This window comes from Eucalyptus grandis, chromosome 11, assembly GCF_016545825.1.
Source record: "Eucalyptus grandis isolate ANBG69807.140 chromosome 11, ASM1654582v1, whole genome shotgun sequence".
In the NCBI taxonomy this organism is placed as follows: Eukaryota; Viridiplantae; Streptophyta; class Magnoliopsida; order Myrtales; family Myrtaceae; genus Eucalyptus; species Eucalyptus grandis.
The window spans coordinates 7,444,464-7,463,419 of NC_052622.1; the positions used below are offsets into that span (position 1 = coordinate 7,444,464).

At 37.0% G+C, this 18,956-nt stretch overlaps 1 protein-coding gene across 1 annotated transcript; it reads left to right on the top strand.

Moving 5' to 3' along the window:
- The first annotated feature begins 3,008 nt into the window (after positions 1-3,008).
- LOC108955954 (receptor-like protein 35) lies at positions 3,009-4,875 on the top strand. Its single transcript, XM_039305018.1, has 2 exons — positions 3,009-3,979; positions 4,602-4,875. The coding sequence occupies exons 1-2, from the start codon at positions 3,009-3,011 to the stop codon at positions 4,873-4,875; spliced, it is 1,245 nt and encodes a 414-aa protein (XP_039160952.1).
- The last annotated feature ends 14,081 nt before the right edge of the window (positions 4,876-18,956 follow it).

Here is an 18,956-nt window from a genome sequence, read left to right on the forward strand (position 1 = left end):
AATCTCTATACACATAAAGAGCTACGTTTCAAAGTTAATCAGGTCTTTTATTTCTATACATCCGTTAGAGATTTATTGCCAAATATGCATGAGAATAAGAGATTTGCTAGGATTTAATTAAAAAAAAATACTAAATCTATTATTTCTTGCAGAGCGATTAGAGAACCGTTACCAAAATAAACATAAAAATTAGAGAGTTGCCAAGATAAGAGATTTTATAAATTGAACATTAAAATAATTGCTACACAAAACTCACATTTAAAAGTGCCTTGTGGTAATATGGCTTTTGTGTACTTATCTTATTCTTTTTTATATATTAATAGTTATTTAGCCGGAAAAAAAAAGAATAGCGACTTCTAATTTCCAATTTTCGGTGATGAACAATGTTTAGAGAGGTATTTTATTTATAAATGTTTTGCTTTTATTCACTAAACTTGTTTTGGATCTTGATGGTGCCAACAATGTAGCTTGTCTCCAATTGCCATTCATTTTGGCAATATACTAGAACAAGCGGCAAGAAAATATTAGGTGGCAATACAAATGTCTAATTGCTCACAGACAATCGCCTTCATTCTACCTCTATTCTCACTCTCAATGAGAAAGACTGATCATAACTCTTAACAGTCGTAATTTTTTTAAAGGCACTACATAAAGTAAGTCACATTCCTCATCAATGACCAAAGGAAGTGTTCACAGATCATAAATTCAAAGTGGAAACAGCACTAACATCGCAAACAGAAAGGTTCAACTTAGCGTGATCGTTGAGCGAACGAAAAGGGCTCGAATTAGCAAGCAAAGTCGTCAATATGGACCCTCGATTGGTACTATTTCATGGACTTGTTTGCTGCTGTTGCGACTTACGAATGGATTGGTATAGAATGGAGGGAATAACCTTCAACCATTTCTTAATCATCCAAGCTCTTTACCTTATCTCCCCGCAAAGAAGGATTCTTGTGAAGTGGACCATGATGCTGTTGCTATATTACTCCTCGCGTACGCAATTTTTGGACTAATCGTTCGGCCCAAGTCTTCCATGCAAATGACAGATCGATTGGCTGAATTTCTAGTCAATCAATCAATTGTCGATTTGGGCCTGAGGTTTTTCCTTATGTTCCTAGGTAGGTACACGTTACGGCACTGCACAAAGTCATGCTCGTGCACCTGAAGATTCATATGTATTTTCACAAACTTCTAGTCAATCAATCAATTGTCGATTTGGGCCTGAGGTTTTTCCTTATGTTCCCAGGTAGGTACACGTTACGGCACTGCACAAAGTCATGCTCGTGCACCTGAAGATTCATATGTATTTTCACAAACTTCTGCATGTTACATCACGAACAAAGTCATCGACTTGATGCATCATAGCATGAGATGAGGCATGTTTATGCCCCTAGGCACCAAGCACCGCCTATAAAATCTACTTCACTCTCTCATACTCTACTCATCAAAACAAAGTTGTCTTTGTTTGAAACAAAATGGCTTGCTGGTCATGCTTCTTCATGTCCATACACTTGCTTTTCATGTACTTGTGGTCACATTCTATAGGTGCACACAATCTCTCTCGTTCTCTAAAACCTTTGTGTATCAAGGACGAATGTCTGCCCTACTACAATTTAAAGAGAGATACAAAGGGCCCATTTGGTTCGGCTTTTGGAAAATATATCTGCAAAAATGCAAATACCTTTGGGTGAAGGGGGTTTTCCGAAATGCAAATATCGTTTGGTAAAATTTGCATTGAAAAATAATTTTTGCTAAAATACCGTTTGGTAAAATTTGCATTTGTAATTGACTTTTATTAAATTAAAAAAACAAAAATATATTTGTATTTTTTTTCGAAGTTCGGTCACCGGACCGCCGGATCTGGCGATTGGATGGCCGGATTTGGCCCCCCGACGGTCGTCGAGGTTGGGCGACCCCAGGCGACAGCCGCCCGAGGTCGCGCGACCCCAGGTGGCCGTTGCTTGGGTCGCGCGAACCCAGGTGACGGCCGCCTGGGTCATGACCCCAGACAATTGCGTGACCTAGGCAGCCATCGTCTGAGATCGCATGACCCCAAGTGGCCGTCGCTTGGGTTGCGCAAACCCAGGCGACAGCTGCCTGGGTCGCGACCCTAGGCGATCGCGCGACCCAGGCAGCCTTCGCCTAGGGTCACGCGATTTAGGCCATCAATCACTTGGGTCGCGCAACTCAGGAGTTGCCTGAGGTTCAGCGAAGATCATCGGGTCAGGCAACCCTCAGGCGGTGATCGCCGGCGCGTCACCGATGCGCGCGACCCTTGGCCGGCGGTCGTCAACCTCCGATCGGCTTCTCCACCGGTTGCATGAATAGTGATGAACAATATAACTTGCATTCCGAAACCTTTACCCCATTCCCTCAAAGGCCTTTGAAGCTTCTTGGAGATGCAATTGCATCTCCCCAAAGTTCTCAAAAAGTTGAACCAAATACCATAGCATTCGGCCAAACCCCTTTAGAGCTCCAAAGAGCATTTCAAATGCTGAACCAAATAGGGCCAAAATCACCAATGTTTCAAATGATCCTCACGCTCATCCCGAGACTCAATCTTGGAAAAACAATCAGGATTGCTGCTTCTGGGATGGGATCGAGTGCGACAAGAACACTGGCCATGTAATTGTTCTCGATCTAGGAAGCAGTTTTCTCTATGGCTCTATCAACAACAACAGTACCCTCTTACAACTTGCTCGTCTTGTAAAGCTCAATCTCAGCAACAATCACTTCAGGTACTCTCAAATACCGTCCCGAATTGGAGATCTGTCGAGATTGACTCATCTTGATGTCTCTTTTCCTTTTTTTCTGGTCGAGTCCCATCGGAAATCTTCAAGCTGACAAGGTTGGTGTACCTTAACCTGTGTTGCAATCTGGATCCATCTGGCTCTACGAGGTTGTTGGAAATGCAACCACTAGGCTTGAGAAGTCTAACTCAAAATCTGACCAGCTTGGAAGTACTTTTCCTTGGTGTCGTCAGCATGTCGTCCAAAGTGCCAAACACTATGGCGAATCTGTCTTCCCTAAGAAGGCTGAACATGGATGTGTGCGACCTGCACGGTGTATTTCCATCTGCCATTTTTCATTTGCCGAAGCTACGAATCCTCGGGGTGGGTTACAATGATCTCACGGGCCAATTGCCTGACTTTAACTCGAGTAGTCTTCTTGAATATCTGCGACTAACTGAAACGAGTTTTTCTGGGCAGCTGCCCTCTTCAATCGGTAATCTCCACTCCTTGCAAACATTGAATCTTGATTCCGAGACGTGCAATTTGACCGGGTCCCTACCCCCGTCAATAGGAAACCTTCCTTCCTTGAGTTTCCTCGACATAGATGGTTGCAAATTCTCAGGATCCATCCCAGCTTCATTTGCTAATCTTAGCAACCTCGAATACCTGGGTGTCAGCATGAGCCCATTCACTGCCCAGACCATTTCCTCTTTGTCTAGGATTTGGAAGATTAAGAAGCTTGCCACTTTCTATCTCGAGAAAATCAATCTATATGGCGAGATTCCACCTTCAATTGGAAACTTGTCTCAACTAGTGGAGTTAAGCTTTCTTGGCAACCAATTAAGCGGTACTATCCCATCTCAGCTCAAGAACCTCACTCGGCTGACGAGATTGTGCCTCCGAACTAATCAACTATCCGGGTCCATACCGTCTTGGCTTATGAGCATGACTCAATTGGTCGCGCTTGACCTTGCAGTCAATAACTTCCATGGCAAGATACCTTCGTCAATCTCTCAACTCCAAAATCTCCAAGTCCTCATACTTGCAAAAAACAACTTTAGCGGTACTGTTGAACTAGACAACTTTCTCAAGCTCAAAGAATTGACAGTGCTGCAACTATCATCTAATAGGCTATCATTCCGCAAGATTAGCGCGAATGTTACTCCTCCTCAACTTCTTGTCTTAGGACTGGCATCATGCAATTTGAACCAGTTTCCTACATTCTTACAAGACTGCTTTCTTGGCAGGTGTGCTCTTACATATCAGTAAACTTCATTACTGAATAGTAGTGATTACAATCTTGGCCGTATGTTTTGGTTTCAATATAAGGAGCAACTTTTTCACATAACCACGATTCGGAAATGAAAATCAAACCATAGATGCCGGCAAACTGCTTGTGTACAGCCTAACTAGGTCGATTTCAAATTTCTCGTCAAAGTCTTTAAATGTCATTGCTTCTATGCTTCGACAGAGGGAATCAGTAGTTCGGCAAAACCACTGCTAGATCAGATGATCTGGTTGAAATTAAGGTTGAGCCGTGTGGAACTTTAATGCCTCTCTCAAGTCTCAACTAGATAGAGTGGTCTTCTTAGGCGCTAAACCTGGTGATTTCACTCATGCTAATGCTTGGAGCTTAACTAGAAAGAAAAAGGCCAAGGCAACTTGGCATAGGCTAATTTGGTTTAATCCAAATGTGCCGACATTTTGCTTTGTATCTTGGCTTGCTATCCTTACCAAGCTGCAGCAGACTGTTGATAGATTGTGCAAATGGTAGAATGTGAATGGTATTTGTGTCCTCTGTAGATTGAAGCCTGAATCAAGGAGACATTTGTTCTTTGATTGCTCTTTCTCCTCTGAAAAATGAAGTAGGCTTTTGCGGATATGTGGTATAAGAGGTTTTGCTGGGGATTCAGACACTGAGTTTATGTGGTTGTTGCGGACATCAAAGGGCAGATCTCTGGAAAGTCTTGTTAAAGGTGGCAAGGAATGGTGTCATTTATTTCTCATGGAAAGAAAGGAATACTATGTTTACAATGGTAGAGTTCCATGTGCTGAGAAGGTTTTCAACAGTGTCTTGTTTGTGGTAAGGTTGCTGGTTTGCCGCAAGGAGAAAGGAGAAATGAGCTGCTTTGGCGAGAGCTGATAACAATTTGTGTGCTTTTTTGGGGCATATAAATATTTGAGATTGAGCAGGAGAAGGATTTAGTCTCTTTTGTCTGTTTCATCGTGCTATAATGCCTTAGTTGTATTAGTTTAGTTGCGGGGGAAGTGAAATTCTTGGGCTTGATGTTTTTGCTTGGCATCTTGTTTCGATATTAAGACCTTACATTGAAGTTGTGGGAAGTAGATGTACAATGGTTTGATGATTCATTGGCGATGTTGTTACCATGTCTTAATTTCCAGAAATCATCAGGGATATTTTTGTCTGATGATTCATTGGCTACGTCGTTACCTATATTCCAGGTGGTTACCACAGTGGTCGACGAACGTCCCAGAGCATGAGCATGCTTTTTTGTCATTTAAATAGTGATAAGAGCATTTCATTTCGTAGTTACCATGTTGAATGAAACAGTGCAAATTTTCTTCACTTTTGAACCGTTTTAATTGCAACAAGAAACCATGTTTTAGAATCAAAAATAAGAAAAGTTTGAAGAAGGTTTGGAGATAGAGAAGTGACCCATCCAGTCCTTTCGATGTTTATTAGTCTACACAACGAGTGAAGGAATTTCTTCTGCGAGATCTTGTATCGAATGGTGCTCACAACACGGGATATGTATGGCACAATGTTGTGCCGTGCGATTTATTTTTGTTAAAGATACTTTTTTCACTCAAACATGACGAAACGTTATAAAGTCAAGATAAAAATCATATTTCACCTTGTTTTGTGCTTTTTTAAGATGAAACTTCGTGTTACGTTGACAGTCCCAAACATTATGCTTTATTTCTACTCAAATGGGTTAGACGGATACAAGGATCGAGCCAAATGCAAAGTGGATCCATCATTGAATTGCCTATGGATGATTGATGGCCTACCAAAAATTGGGAAAATTGTCTAATAAATCATAAACATTTTGCATTCTTGTTAATTCGGTCTTAAATCTTTCAATTTTACCGAGTTCTAAGCATTTTCATGTTTTGCTAATCGAATGCATTTGGTCAATTTTGGCCAAAAATTGCTAACGTAGATGATGCCGACTATCGTACATGACATAATTGGTGCCAATGTGGACATTTTTTAATAATATTTTAATTGTTTTGAATTATTATTTTTCCTCATTTTTTTTTTTTCCTTCCTTCTTTTCTTTTTTCCCTTTTCTCTTGTCTTTTTTTTCTTCTTTCTTTTTTTCTTTTTCCCTTCTTCAACACCACCGGGCCTCGTCAATGGCCTACAAAGGTTGCCAACCTAAGGCGAGGTCCGTCCTCATCAACCCATAACAAGGGTCACCCTCACCCAAGCAAGCAAGGGCTTGAGGCTGTGCCTGAGGCTAATGACCTCTGCTCGCCATCAATGAGGCTTGGCAAAGGGAAAAAAGGGAAAAAAATGAAAAGAGAAGAAAAGAAAATATTTTTAAAAAATATTATTAAAAATTATTTACGTTAACGTCGGCCATTCCACATAGGATAACCGGGTGTGCCGACACCCACTTCAACAATTTTCAATTGAAATTGATCAGATTGACTCAATTGGTAAAATTGAAAGATTTAAGATTAAATTGGTAAAAGCGTAATAAGATTAGGATTCTTTGAACAATTTTATCCCCATACATTTCACTTTAAAAAAAAAAAAATCAGCAAATGGAGACACTGTTTGTTGCATTCTAATGCGTGAAGATGCCAAGAAGATTAAACAAAGGATCTCAAGACCGTTGATCGTGTATGGGTCTATGATACCCGGATTGCTCCCCATGGCCGGGCCCGGAACTAGCGCTCGAGCCTACGTTCCCAAAGCCCAAACTTGGGACTCGATTGCACTCAAGACTTATTATCAAACGTCTATTTCATAATTTCCCATAACAAATATAAACAAAACAACTTTCCTATTGTTTGGCAAATACAGACCAACATGCCTTGAAAACAAGTTCCTTTGGAAAAATTTCTAGGAAAGTTCATTTTCCATGAACTAAACGAAGCTTGAGGTTTAGACAAACTCCCTTTATTGAATTTGGGAGTGAATGCAATTAATTCATTGTTCCCTTGTGAACCGATAAGTGTTGTTTGCACAATGAATGGAGGATCTTGATGGTGCTGTCAACAGAGTTTAGGTTTTCTTTGTTTTCTATTTATTTCGGAGACATAGACTAAACAAACAAGCAATTGAAAAGTAAATGCATTTTTCTATGAGCAACCAAAGTCTTCATTTCTCCCCCTCAATTCGGCCCATTACATAGACTTGTTTGCTATTGTCAAAACTTATCAAATGCATACTCTGTCTAGAGTGGAGGGGAAAACTTAGTGCCCTTTTTTATTGCTTACATCCTAAAAGGGCTAGTAAGATCACCTAGAGGGGGGGTAAATAGGTGATAATGAAACTTTTATGAAACTTCAAAATAATTTGCTCGCAACATGAACATCAATGAACATTTATATGAAGCTGCAAATTAAAGTACACAATGTTTATAGTGGTTCGGCTTAGATCAAGCTTACGTCCACTTTCCCGCACTGACAACCCACTGGCTGAATTTCACTAGGAATCAAAAGAAATGTTACAGTCTCACATCCTAGACTTTATAGTGTAGAGACTCTACTACACTTTCTCAAAGTCTCACAAGTATTTTATCTCTCTTTTAAGTACAAGTAAAGCTTAACGATTGATATAGCAAAGAACTAAGAAGCTTCAGACTTTGAAATTTTTCTCTCACACACTCACGAACAACCAAAAAGTCGTCTTTAAATACTCCTCCATGCCTTTACGACCATTGGCACCTACCAAAGGAGTTTTTCCAATCTTCCCTTTAGACAGAATCAATTAAGGATATCTTGAGTCGTTTAAGAAATGTGATGATAGCAAGGTAGGCTCAAGGGAATCATCTCGAGCCTCTTCTTCCTCTTCTTCACCTCTTCCTTCTTCTTCCTCTTCTTGTCTTCTTTCTTCCTCTTCCTCTTCCTCTTCTTCTCTTCTTCCTTCCTCTTCTTCTTCCTCTATTCTCTTTTCTTCTTTACTTCTTCTTCCTTCATCTCTTTTCTCTGTCTCTTCTCTGGTCTCTTGTTCTTCTGTCTCTTGAAAGCTAACAAAACTCTGTAAATTGCGAAGGGCAAAGGCGGAGATGGTAACGTCATCCTCATCTTCTTCATCTTGCAGGATGAATGTTCTCATCTTCTTGATAGGTTCATTCATGGATTCTTTGCCTTTCCGTTTTGATGCTGCAGAGGTTTGCTTTGCCTTGATAGGGAATTTCTCCTTCATTCGCTCTAATGCCTTGATGAGCTCCTTCAGACGCATCTTGGTGACCATTTTCAATCCAATTACCATAGGAGCAATGCTTCGCAAGCACAAAGGAGCAGGTAAATGAATGTTGAAGTGTCTGAAGATTCTTGTGATAAGAGCAGAGTATGGGAGTTGTCTCTTGTCTTTCACCACTATCCTATACATGTGCATCAGGATGATGTGAGGCAGAGAGAACTTGTATCCAATATTGAGGGCATGCATCAATTTCGCTTCAGAATGAGACATCAGTCTTGGATGTTGATTTTGGACTAATGCAATTGATCACGATTTTATGCAACAAGATGTTAGAGGCATTCATCTTAGAGTAGGAGATCTTGCCTTCAGCAATCCTGTCTCGTACCAAATTCAGAGTAGCATGCACACCGGACACACTGATTGGTTGAAAACACACTCTTTCCACCCCCAATCAAGTCAGCCAAAATGTCCACATCGACCAAAAATTCATCATCCTTAACAGTAAAAGAGAATCTATTCGCATCCAAAAATGATAGATTCGAATAGAAATAGGCTATAAGTTCTGGATAAGCTACTGTTGTCTCAGAACAAAAACACTCCAATTGTAGAAGTGTAAACTTCTCCCTCAAATTCACTTGCACGAATCAAGAAAATCAAAATCAACGCTTCTAGGATTCATAACCCCTCTCTTCATTAGTTTTGAATGAACTTTCTTATGATCCTTTGACCGGAATAGACTCACTCTATCACTACTCACATTTGTAGCCACTCCCATCCTAGGCTGGAAATGTGTGAACATTCTTTCATCATCGTCCTTTCCTTCTGGTTGATTAAAAGTGCCAAAATGAGGGTTACTAGGAAAATTGGCAAAGGCCTTTTTAGCCACGCCCAACTTCTCCATATTGCGAAAAAATAGAGTTTCATTCTTGTAGCTTCTCTCTCTTAGAAACGCATCAATCAAAGACATAGTAGTCCCTCCTTCTTTTAACTTAGAATAAAGTTTAAAAGCAACTTGAGGTCTTAGCGTTCTTACTGTGTTCAATTTCTTCAATTATTTCTTCTTTTGGTTAAGTTGGTGGAGGAGACTCGACGCCGTTGAGAAGATTGTTGTTAACTTTGTCGCTGCGATAAGAAGAATCTTCTTCCTCAATCAAGTTGAAGTGCATAGGACCCTCAGGCATGTGCTGTGATCTCTTGCTTACGATTTGGAAGACTTTCTTGAAGACATTGTCGCTTTATGGGAGAAATCTCGAACTTGATCGCCAAAAAGGTGAGAACTTTTTTATATAAACTAGAGAGAAAGTGAGAGCAAGTGGGATTTTTGTATTCTAGGGTTTGAGAGTGAGAACGAAGAAGACGAATCTCGACAATATATAAAGCAAATGAAGCAGGATAAATGAATCGTCATAAAGGAAAAAGTAAAAACTTCCTTTTGAAAATGAATAATTGCCTTTTCGAAAATGAAAAACTGCCTTAAATTAAAAGCTTGAAAAGACAATTTCTAAAAATACAGCAATCAATTAGCGACTAAAAAGTAACCGTACCTTTTCAAAAAATTATCCTCAAATTTAAATTACTTGTAAAGAAAAATAACAAACTTACAAATCGTAACTTGGTTGCTCGAGTTTGAACACTTTCAGATTTTACCTCGAGTCTGAAATAAGCTTTTCTCCAGTGGCTTTGTAAATATGTCTGCCAGCGGATTCTTTGAGTCAATGAACTGGATCAACACTTCTCCATTCTAAACATAATCTCTAATAAAATGATGTCGAATTTCTATGTGTTTTGCTCTTGAATGAAGAATTGGATTCTTTGTGAGATTGATGGCACTTGTGTTGTCGCATTTGATCTCAGTACATGATTCTTCAATTCCAAAGTCTCTTAGATGTTGCCTTATCCATAAGATTTGAGAGCAGCAGCTTCCAAGAGCTACATATTCTGCTTCAACTGTTAAAAGAGTTACAATACTTTGTTTTTTTGAAAACTAGGATACTAGCTTGTTTCCAAGCAATTGACATGTACCAGAAGTACTCTTTCTGTCCACTTTGCATCTTGCTAAATCTACGTCTGGATATCCAATGAGAGTAAAAAATCTCCTTCTTTGGGATACCACAGTCATAACTTCAGAGTTGTTGCAACGTATTTGATGATGCGCTTTGCAGCAGTTAAGTGAGATTCTTTGGGATTTGATTAGAATCTAGCACAAACGCAAACACTAAACAAAATGTCGGTCTAGATGCAGTAAGGTAAAGAAGTGAACCAAGTATACTCATGTATAGCTTCTGGTCTACACTCTTTCCTTCTTTATCTTTATCCAGCTTTGAAGAATTTGACATAGGTATTTAAGTTTTTTTGCAATTTTCCAATCGAACTTCTTGATGAGATCTTTCGCATATTTCTCTTGGTGAATAAAAATTCCTTTAATTGTTTGACTTTTTTAATCCGAGAAAGAAGGTTAATACACCCATCATGCTCATCTCGAATTCATCCCGCATAGACTTAGAAAACTTCTTGCATAGATTTTCATTAGGTAATCCGAAAATAATATCATCAACATAGATTTGAACGAGTAGAAAATCTTTACCTTCTTTTTAATGAACAATGTAGTGTCTACTTTACCTTTATTAAAACCATTTTGAATTAAGAATTTACTTAACCTATTATACCAAGCTCGAGGTACTTTCTTTAATCCATAAAAAGCCTTTTTTCAGTCTAAAAACTGAGTCTGGCTTTCTTGGATCTTCAAAACCAGGTGGTTGTTCCACAAAAACTTCTTCTTGGATAAATCCATTTAGGAATGCACTTTTTACATCCATTTGGAATAACCTAAAATTTTATAGCAAGTAAAAGCCAGTAATAATCTAATTGCTTCTAACCTTGCTACTTGTGCATACGTCTCGTCATAATCTATTCTTTCTTCTTGTGTATATCATTTGGCTACAAGTCTTGCTTTGTTCCTAACCACATTTCCTTTCTCGTCCATCTTGTTCCTAAAAACCCATTAAATTCCACTAATAGACTTACCTTTGGGTTTAGGAATAAGTTCTCAAACATCATTAATGCTGAACTGTTCGAGCTCTTCTTGCATGGCTTCAATCCAGCTTTCATCAACTAGGGCTTCTTCTATACTTTTAGGTTCTATTTCAGAAATAAGTGCTAAAGCACTAGACTCTTCATGCCTTTTGAATCTGGTACGAATTCCTTCATCAATGTTGCCAATGATAAGTTCCTTGAGATGACTTGACTTATGCTTCCAATTGCTGGTTGATTTGTGAGTCTGCTATTCCTCTCGTTTTAGTTGAATCTTCTGGTTCATCTTCTTGTTGAACTTCTAAACCACTTCGAGGGAAGTAGACTTTGTAGAATTTGGAGTAGGTTCATATTCTTCAAGTTGAGCCTGATTCAGTTGATTCTGCATTGAGTCTTGGAACTTGATGTTCATATATTCTTCCACAGACTTACTCTTCTTATTGAATACTCTGTAGGCTTTGCTTGAAGTTGAGTAGCCAAGAAAAAGTCATTCGCCTGATCTTTCTTCAAACTTACCAGTTTGATTATTTGCATTCTTTAAAATAAAACACTCAAACCAAACACATGGAAATAAGAAACAATTGGCTTCTTTCCTTTGAATAACTCATAAGAATTTTTCTCTAGAATAAGCCTTAAGAATACTCTATTAATGATATAACAAGCTGTAGAAACTATTTCAGCCCAAAAATGAGATGAAATATTACTTTCAATTAAAAGAATTCTAACAATTTCTTACAAAGATCTATTTTTTCTTTCCATAACCACATTTTGTTTTGGAGTAAATGGAGAAAAGAAAATATGCTGAAAACCAGAGTCATCACAAAATTTTGCAAAGTCTTGATTTTCAAACTTACCTCCATGGTCTATCTTAATACTTGAAATAACATATCCTTTTTCATTCTGAACTTTCTTTGCAAATTTTGAAAAATAAGAAAAGGTTTCAGATTTACTTGCCAAGAAGTATATTCATATAAAACGAATAATCATTCACGATTACTAGACGATATCTCTTTCCACCAATATTTTGAGTTCTAGTTGGTCCAAAGAGATCCAAACGCAGAAGTTGCAACTCGATTAGTAGAAAATTTATTTATTGGTTTAGAAGAACTTCTAGCCTGTTTTCCCAAAACACATGGTGTACATAAGTCAGGCTTTTGATACGTCAAGTTGGGTAATCCATGAACAAGCTTCTTAGTGGAGATCTTGGCAATTTGCTTCATATTGACATGGCTAAGTTTTCTATGCCAGAAATTTGCTTCATCTTGAATAGATATTAAACACCGAGAACTTTCTGATTTTATATCCAGAAGATAAATATTCCCATGTCTTCGTCCAGTAAAAGATTGAGACAAATCTTTACTAGTTCCCGAACAAATGCCTTCTTGGAAGTTAATTTTGAATCCAAAGTGCTACACAATTGATCGATGCTGAGTAGATTGTAATTCAATCCTTCCACCAAAGAGACATTGTTGATTGTAAGACTTTCAATCTTCATAGTTCAATATCCAACAATTCCTATTTCCACTATAAGAAATTTTTCCTCCATTAATTTGCATGAGTTTAATAAAAACAACTTGAATCTCATGTTATGTGTCTCGAGCAGCCACTATCCAAATACCACTTAATCTTTTTCTTGATAGTGACTTGATTTTATAAAAAGAACTCAAGTTTTTTTTTTGGTACCCACATTTTCTTGGGTCCAGGGGAGTTGGTACGAAATACAATCTTTGCCCATTCCTTCTTAACAGGTCTCCAAACCATAGGACATTCTTTCTCAAAATGTTCTAAGCTATTACACTTTGAACATTTGAGAGCACTTCGACCAACGGGTTTTACAAAAACTGTTTTTGTAGGTTTTTGTTTGATTCTTTCCTTTACTTTTAGAAAATCAATTAAACAAATAGTTTATGGTGTCACACCCAAACCATATTTGTTAAAATAAGGTTTTTGAATTGAAAGAATCTTTTCCAACTTTTCAGATCATATTGAAAACCTTTTTGTAATATTTGAAATATCCTCTTTTAATAATGTGTTTTCCTTTGAAATAGAGTATGCATTTTCTTTTAAAATAACAAAATTTTTATCTAGATTTTCAAATTTTTCTTTTAAAAAGATTTCTTGTTATTCCAAACTTTAAAATTTTCCCTTTTTAGCTCGTAGATACTTTTAAGAGAGGTTTTGAGACTAAGACAAAGTTCATCTATGTACTTTGAAACTTTAGCATGAATTTTTAAATTAAGGCATGTTTGGCAACGTGCCAAACAAAGGCTCGATTCTGATTTTTGTTCCCGCAATCGTTTGGGACGAGAATCGCATTTGGTAAAATTTTTGTTCCTCGGAACAGATTGGGAAGAGAATTGAGAAAAAAATGTGATTCTCCATCCGAGAATCAAAAAAGAATCAAAACAGCAAAAGTCTCATTCTTCCCTTCCATCCCACGATTGCCGTCCACCACCGCCGCCGCCGTTCGCCGCCGCCCGCCGCCTCCGTCCGCCGCCGATCGCGTCCGCCGGATCCGGCAAGCTCGCGGAGGCTCGCTAGGCCAAGGCGAGGTCTAGTGAGCTCACCGCAGGCAAGCCCGAGCCACCGGCGAGGCCGGCCTCGCCCAACCCCGTCGAGGCTTACCTAGCCACCGGTGAAGCTCGCACACTCCGTTAGTGGCCGGGCCACCTCACCTAGCCCTAGCGAGGCCAGCCTAGCCACCGCGAGGCTCTACCTCGCTAGATTTGGCAAGGCCGAGCCTCGACGAGGCTGGGCAAGCCTCGCCGAGTTGCCAGCAACGCTCGGTCGACAAAGGCCGACCTCGCCGGGGGCCGGCAACGGTCCAGTGAGCATCGCCAGACCGGTGACCGGCCACATGAAGAAGAAGAAGAATAAGAGAAAAGGGAGAAAAAGAAAAAAAAAAAAAAAGGAAAAAAATAAGAAAAGAAACAAAAGGAAAAAATGTAAAAAAAAATGATTTAAAAATTAAAAGAAATTAATTTGGAATAGAGTCAATTAGCACGGTATCAAATGCAATTCTATTCCGAATAAAAAATTTGGACAATTACCAAACGCGTTTTTTTATTCAAAATCAGTTCTCGGAAATATAATGAAAAATAATCATTTCTAGTCAAAATCAGCTCCCGAGAACAGAATCGTTACCAAACGCTTCCTTACTAACCTTGATTTCACTGTCTGAGTCTAAGTCTAAATCTGTTCCAAAATTTGAGTCTGATTCTGAGTTTGCCATTAAACATATGTTGGCATACTCTTCATCACTTTCCTCACATTCTGTATCACTCTATGTCTCTCGCTTTGAGAGCCTTCTTGAATTTCTCAGCTCTTGCTTTCTTTTCTTCAGCAAAGGGCGCTTAGGTTTGATGTGTCATTTTTCTTACATTTAAAACAGACCACATTTATGTTAACCTCGTCATCTTTAGTTGATTTATTCTGAAATTTTTGAGTGCCTTGCTTCTTCCAATTAAATCTTCTTCCCTTTTTGTTCCGCTTCTGAATCTCCTTATCATGAGTGCTAGCTCTTCATCATCCATGTCATCTTCGAATCAGATATCGAATCATCGTTAGACTTTAAAGCAATTGACTTCTTACCTTTGGGATCTTCTTCTTCATTGAGTTGCTCCACTTCGTAAGATTGAAGTGTGCCTACAAGTTCATCAATCGTAAGAGGCGTGATCCTTTGGGTTTCTCTTATGGAAGTCTTCACATGATTCCAATCCTTGAAGAGTCAACGCAACAGCTTATTGACCTTCATTGGTCCCGAGATTGGTTGTCCCCGATATGATAGACCATTCACAATTTCTGTGAAACGACTAAATATGTCGCAATGGATTCTCCTAGTTTCATCTTGAAGGCTTCATACTTTCCGAACAAGATATTAATTTTTGTTTCTTTAACTCGATCAATTCCTTCATAGGTAACATGCAACCTATCCCACTTCTTTGGCTATTTCATAAGATGAAATTCTGTTATACTCAAGGGGAGATAAAGTACAATAAAAGAATAGATCGCTTTAGCATCAAGAGCTTGTCTCTTGGTTATTTCTTCTTGTGCCATTTCGCCCCTTCTACAACTTATTTTCCTCTTTCGAGACTCGATGTAGCTTTAGAAATAATTCATTTTTCTACCGCATCCCATTCCAGGAATCTTTCGATCTTAGGAATGCATTCATCTTATTTTTCCAAACATTGTGTTCCTTTCCATTAAAGTAAGGAGGTCTGGTGTTGCTTTAACCTCCAACCAAACTTGGAGCCAAAATACTAGCCATAGATTTTTAGCTCATAAGTAAATACACTTCAATAAAAACGAGCACACAAGCTCGATACCAATTGAAAGAGCTAGTAAGATCACCTAGAGGGGGTGAATAGGTGATAATGTAATTTTTATGAAACTTCAAAATAATTTGCAAGCAACATGAACAAAAGAGTGAACAATTATATGAAGTTGTAAATTAAAGTAAGGAGTTTAGGGATAAGAGAATAAAAACATAATGTTTATAGTGGTTTGGCTTAGATCAAGCCTATGTCCACTCTTCCGTGCCGACAACCCACCGGCTGGATTTCACTAGGAATCAAAAGAGATGTTACAATCTCATGTCCTGGACTTTATAGTGTAGAGACTCTACTACACTTTCTCAAAGTCTCACAAGTATTTTATCTCTCTTTTGAGTACAAGTAAAGCTCAACGATTGATATATCAAAGAACTAAGAAGTTTTGGAATTTGAAATTTTTCTCACACTCACGAACAACCAAAGAGTCGTCCTTAAATACTCATCCATGCCTTTACGACCGTTGGCACTTACCAAATGAGTTCTTCCAATTTTCCCGTGGGACATAATCAATTAATGATATCTTAAGTCGTTTAAGGAATGTGATGATAGCCCATCAATCATGTTCATCCATACAATCAGGATCTTGGTTTCCATAAGTAGAACCTTCCAAGTATACTTCGCCATTCAAAAGATTTGCATATCGAAATTGATCCAACAAATATAAGTAGATGCTATATCCAGCCATAAGGTCTTTCCAAAATCATACGAACCGAATCCCTTGAAGATAAATTCGCATTTGATTAAGTCTTCAATCTTCGGTTTGGAAACTGTCAATGAGGGCAGACTTTTTGAGTCTTGAGTCTCGGCGGTCTTCAAACTTTGACGACAAAGTCTGGAAATTTTCAAACTAGATTGATGAAAACGTTTTGTCAACTTCAAAATAATAAAGGAGTTTTCTCAACACATCCCAAACATCCATTAGGATTGAAGGTAAAGTGAGCCTAATTCTTCTTGTAGATTGCAAGATTAATATGTATTTGTCGTACTCTCACATCTAGATCTTAGCTTGCTCAAACATCTCTTTGTTACCAGTTCTCAATGATGAAACTAGGGTTTTTTTTTTTTTGCTTTTCTATACTTATTTTTTCGATCTCGATGGTGCCAACAATAGTATAATTTTTGTCTTTGATTTCTATCTATTTTGGCATAAACAAAACAAGCACTAGGAAAATATTAGGCAACAATGTAGGCTATTAAGCAATACAAACACTTTATAACACAAACAATCACCCCATGAGCAACAATCTGAAGAATGACAAGGGCCAATTCCACCTTTATTCTCCCACTCACTAAACGAGACTGTTCAAAACTCCGAACAATCTAATTTTGAGATAAGTGGTCTATAAACTTTGATCCTATGTGTAATGTCCTACCAATACTTTTAGGGTGCGTTTGGTTCAAGATTCTAATGAACTTTCAGCCTCCAAAGCCCCTTAGGGAAATATTGAACCATTTGACAACCATTTTGAAAAGCTTTCAAGTGAAAGTCAGCATTGGGAATGCTGAAAACCCAATGCTAGTAGGGGCTAGCTTTGAGCTTTCAGCATTTGGCCAAATGCTTAAACTTTTTTTTTTTTTCAAAACTATCATCACTCATTTTTCAAATTCCTTATTTTTCCCTTGTTATTATTTTTTTAAAATGTCCAAATAATGCTAAAAATCAAATTTACATAAATGCTAAAAAAATTAAATATATTTTGGTCTTTTTAAAAAATATTTTATATATTTGATTTTTTAGCATTATTGTCGACATTTATATTTAAAAAGTTGCATACATTATTTTTTTCAATTTAAAAAAAATAAAAATAAAAATTCCGAAGAGGGTTTGTTGGTTTTTTTTTTTTAAATATATATATGTATTTGATTTTTTAGCATTATTTTCAAATTTATATTTAAAAAGTTACATACATTATTTTTTCAATTTTAAAAAATTAAAAATTAAAAATTTCGACGACGGATTTGTTTTTTTTTTTTTCAAATTATATATATGTATTTGATGTTTTTAGCATTATTGTCAAAATTTATACTTAAAAAGTTGTATACATTATTTTTTTAATTTTAAAAATAAAAATTAAAAAATTCGAATGAAGGGTTTGGTCTTTTTTTTTTTAATATATATATGTATTTGATTTTTAGCATTATTTTCAAATTTATATTTAAAAAAGTTGCATACATTATTTGTTCAATTTTAAACAAAGAAAAATTAAAAAATTTCGACGAAGGATTTGATCTTTTAAAAAAAAATTATATATTTGTATTTGATTTTTTTAGCATTATTGTCAAAATTTATATTTAAAAAGTTACATATATTATTTTTTTTCAATTTTGAGCAAATAAAAGTTGAAAAATTCCGATGAAGTGTTTGGTCTTTTTAAAAAAAAATTATATATGTATTTGATTTTTTTACTATTATTGTCAAAATTTATATTTAAAAAGTTGCATAAATATTTTTTTCAATTTTAAACAAATGAAATTAAAAAAATAATATTAATCACCTAAAGGGCTTTTCAAATGTGTTTTCTACCAAACGGCATTTCTCTCAAAGTTGCTTCTCAAAGCATAGTTTACCAAACAACGTTTATATTTGCCTAAAGTCCTTTAGGCTAAACTACTTTACATTTTTTCAATGGGTTTTCAAAATGCTGAATTAAACGCACCTTTAATTTGTTCAATGTAATCCATGAACTTTAACCTAGTGTGTACTATCATCCCTAAACTTTTAAATTAATTCAATGTGATTCATGAACTTTTAATACACATTCAATCTAGTCCATAAATTATATAAAAAAAATTTAATATTGTCATTCCGTTAATTCAAGTTCATGGACAATATTGAACTTTTCTCTATAGTTTAGGGACTTGATTAAATATGTACAAAAAAATTAGATACGCATTGAATAAATTAAAGGTTTAGGGACAACCATAGTGCATTGAGCTAAAGTTCATAGACTATTTATGTATTTATCCCTTTTTGCAAAGCATTACACGATATAAATTACATTCCTCATGCAGATTATGCATTCAACTTGAAAACAATGCTAATATTGCAAACAACTAGGTCCATCCCAAAGCAATTATTGAGCGAAAGGAAGGGGCTAAATGAGCAACTGGTCTTTGATTTCAACCCCTGATTCGTAACCTTTCATCAACTTGTTTGGGATACATTTCCCTAGAATGAAGGGAATGACCTCAAACGGTCTTATGAACCACATAACCCCTTCATCTTATCTTCGGACTTTTTGTGAAGGATACCATTGTTGTGACCTAAATTTCGGGTGCACCACCTAAAATTAGGTTAATGGACTACTAAGTCTGACTTAGCTCAGGCTTTCTCAAGCTCATACCAATTCGCGACTTAGGTTCAAATATTTAGCATGCAAAAGGGAGTCACCACTAATCAGTTTAGTGTAAGTCGATTAGACACCTAAATAAAATAATTAGAGAATTATTTTACTTCTATGA

What these genes read in the sequence shown, in the direction of transcription:
- LOC108955954 (XM_039305018.1), top strand. Translation starts at nt 3,009, where the DNA reads ATGGCGAATCTGTCTTCCCTAAGAAGGCTGAACATGGATGTGTGCGAC. An exon ending in CAAGACTGCTTTCTTGGCAG is followed by an intron (nt 3,980 to 4,601) that starts GTGTGCTCTTAC and finishes AAAATGAAGTAG; the next exon opens with GCTTTTGCGGATATGTGGTA.